This window comes from Ostrinia nubilalis, chromosome 8 (assembly GCF_963855985.1).
Source record: "Ostrinia nubilalis chromosome 8, ilOstNubi1.1, whole genome shotgun sequence".
NCBI lineage: Eukaryota > Metazoa > Arthropoda > Insecta > Lepidoptera > Crambidae > Ostrinia > Ostrinia nubilalis.
Genome location: NC_087095.1, coordinates 4993078 through 5007789, shown reverse-complemented (window position 1 = coordinate 5007789; position 14712 = coordinate 4993078). Strand labels below are relative to the sequence as shown.

The 14712-nt window shown below is 36.2% G+C and overlaps 2 protein-coding genes across 2 annotated transcripts in view; one reads left to right on the top strand and one right to left on the bottom strand.

Moving 5' to 3' along the window:
- Nucleotides 1–14712, top strand: part of LOC135073780 (uncharacterized) — a 93067-nt gene that overhangs the window by 21114 nt on the left and 57241 nt on the right. The gene's annotated exons all lie outside the window — the stretch shown is intronic.
- Nucleotides 4751–8211, bottom strand: LOC135073784 (major facilitator superfamily domain-containing protein 9-like). Its single transcript, XM_063967961.1, has 5 exons — nt 8052–8211; nt 7111–7242; nt 6472–6601; nt 5775–5993; nt 4751–5565 (listed from the first exon to the last, which is right to left on the bottom strand). Exons 1-5 carry the CDS (start codon nt 8106–8108, stop codon nt 4847–4849), a joined length of 1257 nt encoding a protein of 418 aa, XP_063824031.1. The 5' UTR covers nt 8109–8211; the 3' UTR covers nt 4751–4846.

Here is a 14712-nt window from a genome sequence, read left to right as displayed (position 1 = left end):
GAGGATAAATTCGTAATTAACAAAAGTTTCTAATACAGACCAGCATATTAAGCTAAGCTTGAATATTGGCATCATAACTTGTTTTAATAGGTGCGATTATGTAACCAAAGTACATAGACTGATTTGCAAATCTGCCTAATCATTTTAGTTCTTTGTATTCACAGCGTAGAATAATATTGACCACAAACTTTTCTATTACTGGGTACCTACCGAATTATAGCTTTTATTGTACTTGTACATAATTCACTTCAGTGTACGAGTATCGTTTGAAAACCTGATGTTGCGAATCACAATATAGAGTTTTTTGATTGGTTGAAACACAGGCTTTCTAGTGTTAACAAAGGCATATAACTCATGTCGTCGATAAACTATAGAACGTCGTTGTTCATAAATTTGCCCTGACGTTAGCACGTAGCTTTGTTGTCTACGCTAAGCTTGGAGTTCGAAAAGGCACAGTTTTAGGTCCTCTGTTGTAAATATGCATTAATGATTTGTCGCCTTTGGACGTCAATATTCCAGTTTTCATGAAAATATGAATAAAATGCATAAATAGAGTAAAAGCTGTTACAATCGTAGTTTTAACCATTGATATGATATGATGACACTAATGTAATGTAAAATCATTAACAATGCTTAAAAACTACATGAATAACCAGTATTTATCTTCTTACTATGAAGTATTTCAACACATTAGTTGATATGTATTGTAAAACCAATCTCAATAAGACTACATTGGTTACTCTTACCTCTATCTACACTCATAAAATATTTTAACTATTCAGATAGAATATCTAACTAACGTTTATAATTTCAATCACGTCGATGAACATAGTACTCGTATGTATGTGTAATGTATGAATCTATAAAGTTTGTGTCACGATACGTCGCTCCTGCGCCCGCGACTGAATGCAAAGTGCTGTTCACATGTGTGTAACATAGAAAATACCATCGTGGTTAATTTACGCTGTTTCTATGTGGGAATGTTGTTATGTATTATTAAATATGGAAATGAAATAAAAACTAGATGAAAAAATAAAAAAAATTAAGTAAATACTGCTTAATATTCATACAAGTACAGCGTTCAAAAATGTGGAAGGGTATTTCAGAGTATTTTGTAGAGTAAATAACTTAAACTTTTTTTATTTAATTACGTTACTTCATTAGAGTTTCATGAGCGCTCTACCAGTAAATACCTACCATGTTTTAAATAAATAAATTACTAATATTTCATGTGCTAAAATTATCATCTTGTGGCAGAAATATTACCGCAACACAAAACAAAACCGAACCATCGATACTGTAAAATGACAGCTTTAAATATAAATTGTTACTGGAAATAGTTATTTATGTATTCAGCACGCAACAAGCTATATTTTATTTATCTTTACAAAAGATAAGGACATAACTATCAATTGAGTGATAAAAAATTATGTACGAATAAATTCATGTAACATCTTATGGGGATAAAATGGCACACACCTGTTTTAGGCACCTGTCGGAGTGTAGACAATATTTCACGGTTCTAGTGCCGTAATGGAAGTAGAGTCAGTGAGCTCGTTTTCCAGTTAAGATGTATTTTGAAGTCCCTAACCCCTTTCAGAGAAACTAGACTTAAAAATCTTTGATCGATATTTCTGATAGTCTCGGCATATCTAGAAGCCATTTTAAATGAAATAACTAAACGTGGTAATGTCTCTTTCACTCTCGGAAAATGGTAACTACATAGTTACAATTTGCCAACAATCCTGATTTTCTTTAAAAGATCTTTCTCATGATTTCAATAATTGGCTGGAAATACTTATTGAAATCCATCCTTTCATTTGAACACAGACTTAAATTAAATTTAGTTAGCGTTTCAAAGGTGTTCTACTTGTCCTTTCTCGTCTGGCCTTACTTTTATGATGCAACTGCTTGTTAATAAAAGCTTAACGTTATAGTTAATGCAACTTCTGAATCTGTTTCTATTACACATAGATCCAGTCGTGCGCACGTGCCCTTGTTGATTCGTAATTAAATGTCAACCGCGTAATTAACATAATTTGTTCATAATAAGTACGCAAGAGGAAAGGTGTTTTCAGCGGGATGAAGCGTCCTGCAACATTAATATATGCAGGCGATTATAAATTTATTGGTTTTGCAAGCTTCACTTGCAATGTTGACATGTGCCCGTCATTGCACCAATTTCCATATTTATTGGTCTATTTATAATCTTACTACTAGTGTGTTCAGATAAACAAAAACATGTTACATACTCATAGTAATAAAAAACGATCGCACGTAAGTCCTCAATTGTTTGTTGCAAATAGCTATTAGGTACAAAGATAATGTAAAACTTGAAGTGTCATTTTCGATACAAAGTTAATCAGCTTTCTTCGTTTTAAAAAAAAAAACAAAAAAACTTTGACCGGTGACTTTGATAGAGTGAGCAGCCTGAATTGAGTTGAGATACTTACGCTAAAATTTATTTTAGCGTAAGTATCTCAACTCAATTCAGGCCAATTTATTGGAGCACTTGAAAAACTATGAAAGAAAATCTTTAAAATGATTGACTTATGTAATTACGGTACTTGTAATGAGTCTCCTAGCACAATGGACAACGCTTGCATAAACCGGTAATTTATGAATCATTTAAGTTTTTATACAATTAATCTGACCAAACAACTGTCATAGCTTGTTGAAGGTTTTTATTTCTCGTGGCGGGCATTCCGTCGCGCGCCGCTCTGCGCTCGCGCATTTCCGTCGTTTCTCATTGATTCCTGTTAACATTAATATTTATAACATACTTCTGATTGAATGGCCGTTATTTATGGACTATTTATCAACAGGTTTTAATGTCCAGTCGCGATAAACAATGAAATGGTTGTGCAGCTTTGTCCGAGCTTTATGTTATTTGTAGAATATTGTGTAGAAATGTATTATCATTTTTCTATTTTTGTCTTAGACGTAACTGTGATTGTTGACTTATATGTTTAATTGGTAAAGATCTGAAACCATCTACCATCTCTTATTTTTAAATAATCACGAATAATAATGTTAGGCAACCCACGGTACGCGGAATAGTGACTGAGTTCTTACGCTGCTTCTTTTCACCACTGACCCATAATACTGTCCTGAAGCAGTGGTAGGGTTTGGTTGGGACGTGCAAAAGTGCTCTTTGCGAGCCTACTAGTATAAATATAAGATTTGAGGGGCGAATGTGATTATTCACAAACCCGTTTGTTTGTCTCTCTATTGAAGAAGTCGGTTAAAAAGAAAAACCTTTATTTAAAATGCTATTGTTTGTATAAAGCAAAATAGTAACAATTCTAAGTACTCTCATCGTATCTAATAACGTAATTACTCGAATTTGAGGGCGTCCCGCTCGGCTGGACTTGACTGTTATGCAAATGGGATCGGGTCACAACACCTCGAAGTCACGCGGAAAGCTCACGTTACTTCATTCACTTCTGCAACTTCTATCTGTTTGAAAACTTAGGCACCTTATGCAACTTATTTTTACTTATTTTATATTAAAGGCTTTAGTTTCTCTTTTGTGAACACCGTCATTAGAATTCATAGGTTCCAAGAACATATCCTGCTACCCGACGTTTCCTGCCCAAGAACAAGACGCAAACTTTTGACTCCACTAAGCAAACAATAATTAAATATTAAAGGGCTTTTTACTTGGCCATGAATGCTGTATATTGATGAACAGAAAAACGTTTGTTTCTTTTTTATAATAATGTGCATAGTAAATATTATAAAAAGCAAACCTTTTTAATCTGATTTTAAGTTTGATAAGAGAAATCTGGCTTTTAATTAGGTACTTAACGAAGTACCTTAATAACACATAGCATCCTTGTGAACAGTTTTTTAATGCCCCTTAAGAAGCTTCCAGCTAGTTGATAACGACCCTGGCATTTCTAGATAAGCATCTACTACCCATATGTATTTTTTTAGAACACCATCACTATTAGCAGTTGCAAACATTGCCTTCGTCACCAGGACAGAGGACTAACGCCTCCCCTAGAGATTTCTTCAATGGTTTCCTTCTAAGCTTCACCAGATCGTTGATCCACCGAGTGGGAGCATCTTCCTGTCTTCCTTTCCGCTAATAGAGAACTTTTCTGCTCCAACGGCTATGTTCTACGTGTGCCCCACCCACTGCCGCTTAAGTTTGACAGTTTCTGCTTGCTCACAACCTTTATATCTCCTACGCAAACGCATCAAAATAATATCTATGGTATCATCCGTGTGAACACTGCCTTAATTCATCTAAAGACGTAACATTATGTGGTCAAGTAGATACCCTGAGACAATGGGAGGCTCAGGCGAGACGGTAGCGTCGCGGGTCGCTGCGTCCGGAAGGAACCGGCGTGGGAACACCCACACACCTGCGCGGGCGCCGCTTGGGTAATTAGTCTATTAATACACGTCATTAATGTATTAATCTGCATTTTGGTACCAGATAATCGCGGGGAATTAGTTACAATTGGTTTGGAAATGAATTATTTTGGGTTCTTTATTTTAAAAGGCAATGAAAATATTGAAAAAGGTGTAATTATGTGTATACTTTAGTCCCTCGAGCGATGTCTCTTAAATAAACAAATTAACTAATTGATGTGGATTTTTATGAGTGAAAGTACCTTCTCGTAGTAGTTCTACAAGCCTCATAAAAAATATTCATGAGACCAATTTTATAATCATGTTTCTTGTCAACTCTATGCAACTCTTAATCAACTACCCGGGTATCATAATAAAACACAAAACATTCATTAACAAAATATATTACCTATTTAACATTAAGTATTTGTACTTTAAATAAATAATCTAAAATTAAATTGGTCTAAAATGTTTCTAAAAAACATTAATCGCTCTTAGACTTGGCCTCAATCGATCGCTTCATTATTTTATAGCTTACGACTATTCCTGTAGCACCGAACAGCGCTGCTACGAATATCACATACGTAACACCCACGTATTCGCTAATCACCCCCCCTAAAAGAGGGGTGACCACTCCAGATAGAGATCTCATACTACTTGTAGCACCTATCACCGAACCTCTATGCTCAGCATTACCTTTATTCATTATCATCTCCAACCCTGAAACTCTACCAACAGAACCGCTTACAGCTAAAGGAATAATAAATAACAAGTACAAGTAAATATTCGGGGATAACCCCATTCCTATTAGAGATACAGTAATAGCTATAAATATGTGATACGTTCTCAATGTAGCGTCTTTGTCGTTTTTGTAAAATTGGTTGATGTAGCCTATGAAGTATGAGCAGAACGATCCGACCCCGCCTTGAAAAGCTATGATATAGCCAAGGCTTGTTGGTGACATATCGTGTTTTGTTTTCAAGAATATAGCGTAATTCGTGAAGTACATGCCCAGGCATAGTGTTATGATGAGTTTGAACAGGAAAACGTCCCCGTAAACGGTCCAGTCTACTTTGTAAAATTCATCTATGGATTCCTTAAAGCTATTTCTCACTGAGTCTATAAGTTTCGGCGCGACTGCGACTTGATTTTTCTTAGTACCCTGTTTTTCTTTGGTTTTGTCTGGCAGTAAATTTATTAGGCCTGAAAAAGAAAACATGGGTTTTAAATCCTACTGAATATGTGATATATCAACAATATCTTTCACTGGATCAAGGAATAGAGTGTATAGCAAGTTCCTGATGAATGGCGAATCTGTGCCTCTCTAACAAGTTGGAACTTGAGTGACATACTTCAAAGTTGAAATTAAATTCGATCTTGTAACGACTCTGCCTCAATTTGATTGATCTTACCTGCGTTAACACCGAAGAGAACAGCCGTTATGCAAGCGAGGACTGTGAACCCATACTCAGGGTAAGCCTCGGCGACGTGTCCACTGACCATCGGTCCGAGTGACATCCCTATGCCTGATATAGTGGCCTGACGACCGAAGGCCACGGCCTGCTTCAACGGGTCAGGCTCGTAGTCTGGGGCTGCCGACTTTGTTAGTAGCTGCGTGTGTTTGAAGAAACCTGTGGTTAATAGTAAAATATATTATGGTGACGTCAGTCGCAGGTGGTTTTGGCCTGAGTTTGCTATATATAAATATAGACATTGTACACACTGCCATCTTCATTGTTCCAAGTCCATAGTTTGAAAATTGGGCGCTAGCCATAATTACCGTTGGCTTAGTAATTTCTTTTGAATATTGTGTTTTATTGAATATCTCCACAAGCCACATAACTGCTTGTTTGATAAAGAATCAATACTTTGGTATACAATTTAGCCCAATGTATGGTTTACGTTATCTACAATTCCCTGTCTCATTAATAAGCTAAATTAATACCCACTACAATTTCTATTACATTATTGTTAAATACTAAATACGTGGGTACTCAAACTCGTTAGACGTTTCGATAAGATATGAAAATATCCGTCTATTACAGATATAAAATTATCACTAGTCAATGCGAACAATGTGATAACAATTTATTGAATTTGTTAACTCACCAAGACAAGCTCGCGTTGCGAAGAATACTACAATAGATGACGTTAGTCCTAATACAAAATATCCACATGTACAAATACACAAACACATGAATAGTGTTTGTTTTCTTCCTTTCAAGTCGCTCAGGCTTCCCTGTAATAAAATGGAAGTATTTAAATTAGGTAAATATGGCATTTATCTACGTATTTCTGCTCTAATTTTAGATGGTCGGTCTTGATCAGGACCAGTAGAGTCCAAAATATCGTCTTTAGAATTTTTGTCTGCTACTATATTAGCAGTTTACGAATGGGCTTGAAATGACAATTTTAAATCGAAATTGCTTATTATCGTACATAAGTAGGAATTTATCTATTTAATAACTAGATCACAAGGCCAGCGTGATTTGCATTTTTAACAGCAGCGGGCGTACATAAAGATATAATGTAACGACGTCGCGACTGCATATTATGATAAACACTGCTGTATCTTATTTATATTGCAATAGATGCTATTTTACAAAAAAAATACATGAAACCCGAAGTGACCAAAAAGCTGACAACTCAACCTTATTCCATGTAACAGACTTGTTGGGAACTTTTTGGCAACCTTGGGTGTCACAAATTATTTGACTGACTGTACTAAGCAAAATAAAAGTTGCTAACTATCACTGGTCCAGCGATGAGTTGTGTGCCGTAGTACGTGGCCCCCAGGGTCCCGATGAAGAGGTGGCTGCACCCCAGCGATCTGGCTTGGTTCTGAAGCTGGGGGAGCAACATGCCAGCTCCAAACATGTCCTGGAATTACATTTAAATGTCAATTATTACCAATTTAAATGCATTTCCAATTTTCGAATGGTGTGCGATGGACCTTTATTCCTTAGCAATTTTTTCAGCAAATCAAGGAAGTTTACAAACTATGTATGTATATCTTATTACAATATTCTGACTACATAGTGCAAATTAAATTACTGATACTCCAGGCTCTAAATGCCTGTTCTTTTCTGAAAAATAGTTCTTTGATCTGGGCTTTTCAAGAGTCAAGATCTAGTGCTTGTCTTATCCATGAATTGCGTGGGAAACAGATTTTTCATAGCTTTTGGTTCAGCATAATAATATTAACTTTATGTGTCAGCTGATTCCTTTTAAAATTAAACTACTAGTATAGGTCTAATGAGTATAGTCAGCCAAACCAAAGACCTTGTTCAACTCTGGTTGAATACATTACTGTATACAGCCTTCTAAGGTACTGGTCTAGCAGGTAGTGACAATTTTGCGATAGTTTTCTGTGACCATCACGGCTTATTAACGATTCTACTATGACAGACGGTAGCGTATTTATAAACATTAACAGACTAGACGTAGCTGGTGCCTGATTCAAGTTTATTCATACATACACATAAGTACATTAATGGAAAATAAAAATAGATACATGTACAATTGTACATGGTGAACATCGTTCATTTAAGTTAACTAAAGTATGCACATTTCCGCACTATACTCTTGTTCTTAGATGGAAACAACACAAAAACCATGACTCTACACACGATTTTTCCCGTAATAACACACGTGAACATTTACTAAGCAATATCACAATTCTCACTCACCAAAAAGGACACAACTTGGAGTATTTGTGTAGGTGCTAACATTGTTTTAGTGGCCATTTTATATTGTAGTAATGAAACGTCCGAAATACCGCGTTATCGCGGTGATAAGCGGCGCGCGTCGCATGCTGCCGCGAGTGGCCTGCGACTGAGGACGTGGTATCGTTCTACAATGATACCAATTTACTTTGATGACGTGCTTGTAATATTTTTTTCGGCCGTGAAATAGGCCCTGCCGGAGGTCGTGTCCGATAATATAAAAAATAATTACGTATTGTCATCATGAACAGGTGTAATTGATTACGTATTGTCATCATGAGGAAGTTGTTTTATCTATTGGATTTGATATTTTGTACGCGTATATTGATTACTAATAATTGTTAAATGATTGTAATGAGGAAATCAAGGCTAGATATATTTAGGACGTGATTATTTTAATGAATAATAATAATTGTATCAAAATTAAATAATTCCCTGATACCTACCTGAAATTTTACATAATATGTGTAGTATATCATGAGTAATTATTGCGTAACTCATACGTGCAGGTGTTCTTACATTGACTTATGTTTGCGTTTGTACAATATAGCTAGCTAGTCCTTATTTGCTATGTATTTATTGTTACGAATGAAAATTTCAAGTACGTATTATACGTCAATGTATGATCAGCACCAAGCTAAACTAATATGCGTTTAATACCTACATTTATAAAATCTAAAGTCGCTCTTCAATATAATACATACGAGTAACTTGGGGGAAGCCTTTGTCCAGCAGTGGACGACTTTCGGCTGAAACGAAGGAACGAACGAACATAGGTACAATCTGCAAGCCCTGCATCAGTTGAAACAATTAGACTTAACTGAAGTGCCAGGACTTTTCAAAAGATTATGACATATTTTTCGTAGAATTTAACAATAATTTAATTACATAATCTCAGTGGCGTAGAGTTTGTAATTCCTACCTGTTAACTGTATTGCTTGTGCAATAGGCTTGGAGTTAGAATAGAGTCACTGTCTTCTCTAATAGGAGGACAGCGTGGACTCAAAATGTAGATACTTATGGGTCCATCACGCAAGGGTTATTATTTCGGTAGTCGTCGTAATATACTACGGGTCCCACGGTCAGTATACCTCTTCAATTCTGGGTCATTTTTATTACATTTCTAATAAGCGGTTGCGGGGGCAGTCGTCATGGTTCACGATTTAATTGGTCCGTACTTTGTCTTGAGCAAGGGCCCGAACTTCGGTGCCATGTGAACTTGCAACCACTTTTATTGTTTAGTAATAAACAATTGTGTTCTGAAAGTTTAACGAGCTTTTCAAGTTATGGGCTATATTTTTTAATAATTTAAAATTACAACTGTCTTCACGAGATTATTTTTGTTTGAGGCTTACACTGAGTAATGACTAAATGTAGGGCGTTTGAGTAATAATTACAGATACATATTATTTGGGGATCGAAAAACAGGATTACTTTTCATACTTTATAGCTTGATTACTTTTGCAAACAATAATAACCCGCTTGCATGTACAAAACTGTCCACGAAGGAGTTTTTCAATGGAAACTACGAAAATCTTGCTCTATCAATATTTTTTGTCTCCAAAAAAGTGAATGAAGGCTATTATACGATCCCATTTCATAATATCAGTCATATATGATTTTTATGTGATGTAAGATAAAAGAAACTGATTACTTCATCATGAACCGCGTGTGATCGGAAGTACACTATCAAGTGGATATAGTTGCTCTCTGATGATGACATCACGACATGTTTACGTTTCAATTTAAAACAACATCAGTAAAACATACAATTTGATGACAATTTTGGACGACGTGGGTGTCCGGATGTTATTACATAAATACGTAATTTAATGCAGGATTTCCTACGATTTGTAGTATTTTATTGTAGAGCTAATATCCGAATAGTAGAGAAATAATAGTCTCCCAAGCGTTCGTGTTTTAATGAATTGTGTGAAAGTTGATACCTTTACTCATATGTGACGTTCGTAGTCGTATCTTTAACATAAGCTATGTGAAACGTAAAGATAAATCATCTCTTACGATCTCCAGATAAAGCTCGTCAAGTTCCCAACTTTTAGTCTCACTTTTTTCTCGAATTATTGAAATCAATACCCCTAAATGAACTGAACGTCTCACAAAAAGGTGACACCAATTAATTATTGTGCCCTGTCAACCCTCGCCCCAAGATTACGCGGTCGGCTGGCCACCGACACGCCTTCCATGACCCACTGCCATTCGACGCTTCATTGGATGTTTTTTGCCCCTAATCCTTTTTGTAACAACTAATTCCCTTGTTTCCGAACTATATTGTAATGAAAGCTTTCCTAGTTTGGTAGCGTAATGACGTAAAGCTTTTTATGCAAGCAGCAGCGTGCGCTTATCATTCCTGAATTGCTGATCCTATTTAATTCTATTATTATGATTATGAGCTCATTATGCTTTTGTTTCTGGTTCAACAGCATCCCAATTCATTTATTGAAATTAACCGTAAATTATCTTACAATGCGTCTCAATGTGAGGCCTCCTAATTGCTGATGTTAATTTTTGAATTAATTATAGCCGTAGGCGCAACTCCAAACGTCTTCATTTAAGCGGTATCTACACGAGTTGGTTGTGCTGACTGGTTTTATGTAGTGTGCCATTTTTTCAGCCCACATCTGCACAGGTCAATCATCGCCTTAAACTATAAAGCCATTTGTTAACCAATTTTTTACACTGATGTGTATAAACCGACACAGAATTGGTACACTGATGTATATTTCAAAAAGTAAGATGGTGCCATTGAAGAATAAAGAATCGCCCCAGTAAACACTACTCATCATCAATTTATCAACCGACCATGCCGTGAATCAACTTATGTACAAATCGACTTAAGTAAATGAGAACCCTCCTTTACCGCGATGAAGTCAGTTGGCGCACAATGGGCGAGTGTGCACGTGAATTGGCTCACTGTGCACTGAACTGTGACCCCGACGCTGACTCATCCTTCCTGGCCAGGATTCGGCCAACGTTACCTCCTGTGACTAACCGAGAAAAAACAGCCATTGTCCGAATCGATACTCAAAAAAGTAACGGTGAGCCCGTAACTCGATTGACTCGACTTTTACGGCGTCGTTACTTGAGGTTTAAATATTTTAAGTAGATTACTCTTGACTTTTACAGCATTTGTGACGTTGTACGTAGACAAAAATGCGTTTTCGAAATTTTTATTGTGGCCTTGAACTCGCTTGAAGATCATACATCTGTATAACCGGACTAAAACTACCGATTCCTGTAATAGCTATGTGAGTCATGAAAATAGTACGTCGTGTAATAATTTAAAACCTAATCCTTTACATCCGGTTTCCCTAGCAATTTGTAGCACCATATGCAAAACAAAAAAATAAGTATGGCGTAACTGAAAAGCTTAATCTCCCGATCGGTGAGGGCGCTAGCACTCAAGACGTGTGGGAATCGGCAGCGGAGCGCGACGAACATTGGGCCTTGGTCTTGGCTGGTGTCTAATTGCTCCAGTGCTTGGTCAAAGGTTGGCCACATTATACTTGACGATTGCTCCCTATAATGAGGAAGCCGTCGAAGGATGAGACAGGAAAGCCGTAACAACGGGCCCTTTGTTAGTCCATGCTAATGAGCATGTGTGCTCTAATTTGAATTTGATGATAGTGCAGGTTTCGTTCGTGGGTTTTTCTGCCAATGCAAGATCGCGTGAGATGATTTCACAGCTAAGAATACATAAATCATTTTCTGTCAGTCAAATCTTATCTTGCTTTTGACAATAATACACATACCTACTCTCAAATCTGTTAGTCATAGATATCGTTACATTGATTGTTGTAAGAGCATTATCATTGCGGAATTGTTCGCGTTTTAATTTGTGAAGCAGAATTTATGTAATTTACCGTTCCGTCTTTTCTTATGTCTAAACCGCACAGCTCTAAACAATAACACTTTCATTTGTTTCCAATAGAGTCTATTGAATCTGAAGCGAAGTGAAGTGATCACATCAATTTATGGTCCTGAGATAGCTGTGGGACCGCGGTCGCAGCTCGCTTCCCGCTTGCACAAATCTATAATGTGGTTACCAATAGAGTTTAAGTGATACAAAAAGACCACTGAACAGTCATGAAACATGGGAACAATATGATGCAAGGGGTAAAAAGATGGAATAAGTACCTTAGACGCTTCGACGCCATAATAAGTATGTGTATGTGATTGTAATACAAACTGCGGTTACCTCAGTCTTACTCAAATTAATTTTGAATTGTTATTTATCCGATTATTTACAGGACTACTCGAGATCCCATCTCTCGGTCCCACCGCTGCAACTCCAGTGTAGCCAAGAAACCTACAGGTTGATCGCCAATAAAAACCCGAATATAAATTAAAAATGTTTTATAAACAGAAATTGAATCTACTAGAACTATCCTAACAACTCTACTATTTTAATAGGACTTAGAAATAGGTTCGTTTTTGCAAATACCTCCTGAATTTTATCAACTTCAAAGACAATTTTTTAACAATACACGTTGAGCATGGAAGAGTTATTGGATTGGTAGTACTATACGTAGTTCTAGGAAACGTTTCATGATCAATTTCGCAGCCTACGCCCATGTATAGTTTTCCACATTTGGTCCGAGTTTCCTAATGGGTATGTCTTACGTCTCGGCGCCCGCGCACGTCGAGACGATCACCGTGAGAACACCGTGTTGCGGTTCACGGCACCCCGTATAACATTATATCATAAAAACACCATGTTATAATATCTACAATCTACATGTTATCGCGTGAATGGAAATGTACTTATTTGAGTAACATCTTCGTCTAGTTTTGATAAAAACTTTGTGTAGGACGTAGGTTATTTCGAGAAAAATAAGTAATTGTAAGTAGGTATACTCGTACTATTTTAAAACCTTTAGAAATTATATCAAGAGCGTTAAAGTTCGTTTCTGTGGTCTAGTTTCCTTAATAATTAAAAGCTCTATTCAGTGAGCCGTTATCCAACTAGAAACTTTATCGAAGCTAATTTAAAGAAAGAAAGAAAAAAAAAAAACATTTATTTGGCACACTAGAACAACAAATTATTTGGTGCTACATGCCTTCCTTCATCTACATGAAGGCTTCTTTCTCAATTTTGGTATCTTATCATCTTATTCATCTAAACCGGTAAAATATGATTCAAATTATCATTTTTGTGCTATTTTATTATGTTCGACAATATAGAGATCAAATAAGTTAATTCGAATCCATTATATTATAGTACTCGTATAATAATACGAGTAGGTAAGTGAGTGCAATGTTTATTACCTTACAGCGCTCTTTGAGAAATTAAACCATACGAGTTTAACCGCCCTACTGTTATTATGTAGTAACTATTTATCGCAGATATTTCCTATAACGGTTTCTTAAATCACAATTATATGTGCATAGTTTTATAAATTTTAATATGTGAGATTGCAAGAAAACCTGCATACGAGTATAACATGTACTCGTATGTATCCAATATACAAAATTACAAGATCAAAGTACCTACCATTGTCAAAATACGAGGTGATATTATTTATTTCAATTTGACTTTTAGATTGATAACCTTTGATATCATAACAATTCATTTCGTATATTAACTACGGTGTTGGAGTGACGTAAGCGTGTATTGTGATCTACGCAGACGCCCATTTGTATGGGCATTCCTTCACGCTCACTTTTCTAATCGCTGTAACGCCTTTTCTTAAGTTTTTGTCGAGAGATCTCGATTACACTAAGAAGAAATCGTCTTGCGGTATTCCTCTGCATGAAACTAAAAAATAAGTTCCTGGTAATTACTTTCGTCTCTGACAAAGTGATTAGCTTCCGAAACATAATTTTGTTTAGCTACGGAAGAACCTTGGAATCTGTTCAGTTAGCGTAAACTGTGCGTCTGTTATTCTTCGATCTTTCAAATAGTAGTAGGTACTTAGATTTCGATATAAGAGCTACGTTTTATTGTCAAATAATAACAATTAACAATCAAACAATTAAAACAACGGATTTTAACGGAACGGAAATTAAATGATCATTAAACGCCTTATAATTATAAAATGCAAATGGGCGGCCATAGATTGGACGTTAACCTGTCCTCGCTGGACAATAAAGCCAAGATTGGAGGATATAAATATCGCTAAACTTGGTCAACACATTCTCTACAAACCAGCCGTATAAACGAACTTATCTCTTAGATAAAATGGCCACCTTCACCGGGCAGTTCGGTTTAAAAACATAAGAAAAAGTTCCATAAAGCACGGCCAAACCGGTCAGATTAGGAGAAACTCCATGGTCCACTTGGGCCGAGCGTCATTTATGTAAATCGTTGACAAATGGACTCAAAAACACTTTATATGTTTATCAGCTCGTGCCACCAATTTGGTCGAGGACAACATAAGTTCGGAATGGTTACGTAGGCACAATCGTGTAGGCCTCGAAATTTGACTATTGTGTGTCGATTATAGATATTAAGATTTACTTGTCAAATGTAGCTCAGATAGTGTACGGAATTTACGTCTTTCACTACGAGGGATATTTATTAATTGAAAGGCTTTGTTAAATGTAAAATGTAAAATTATATTGCTTCAAATAAAATAAATTACATTTCGTTTTGGTAGAAAATTCA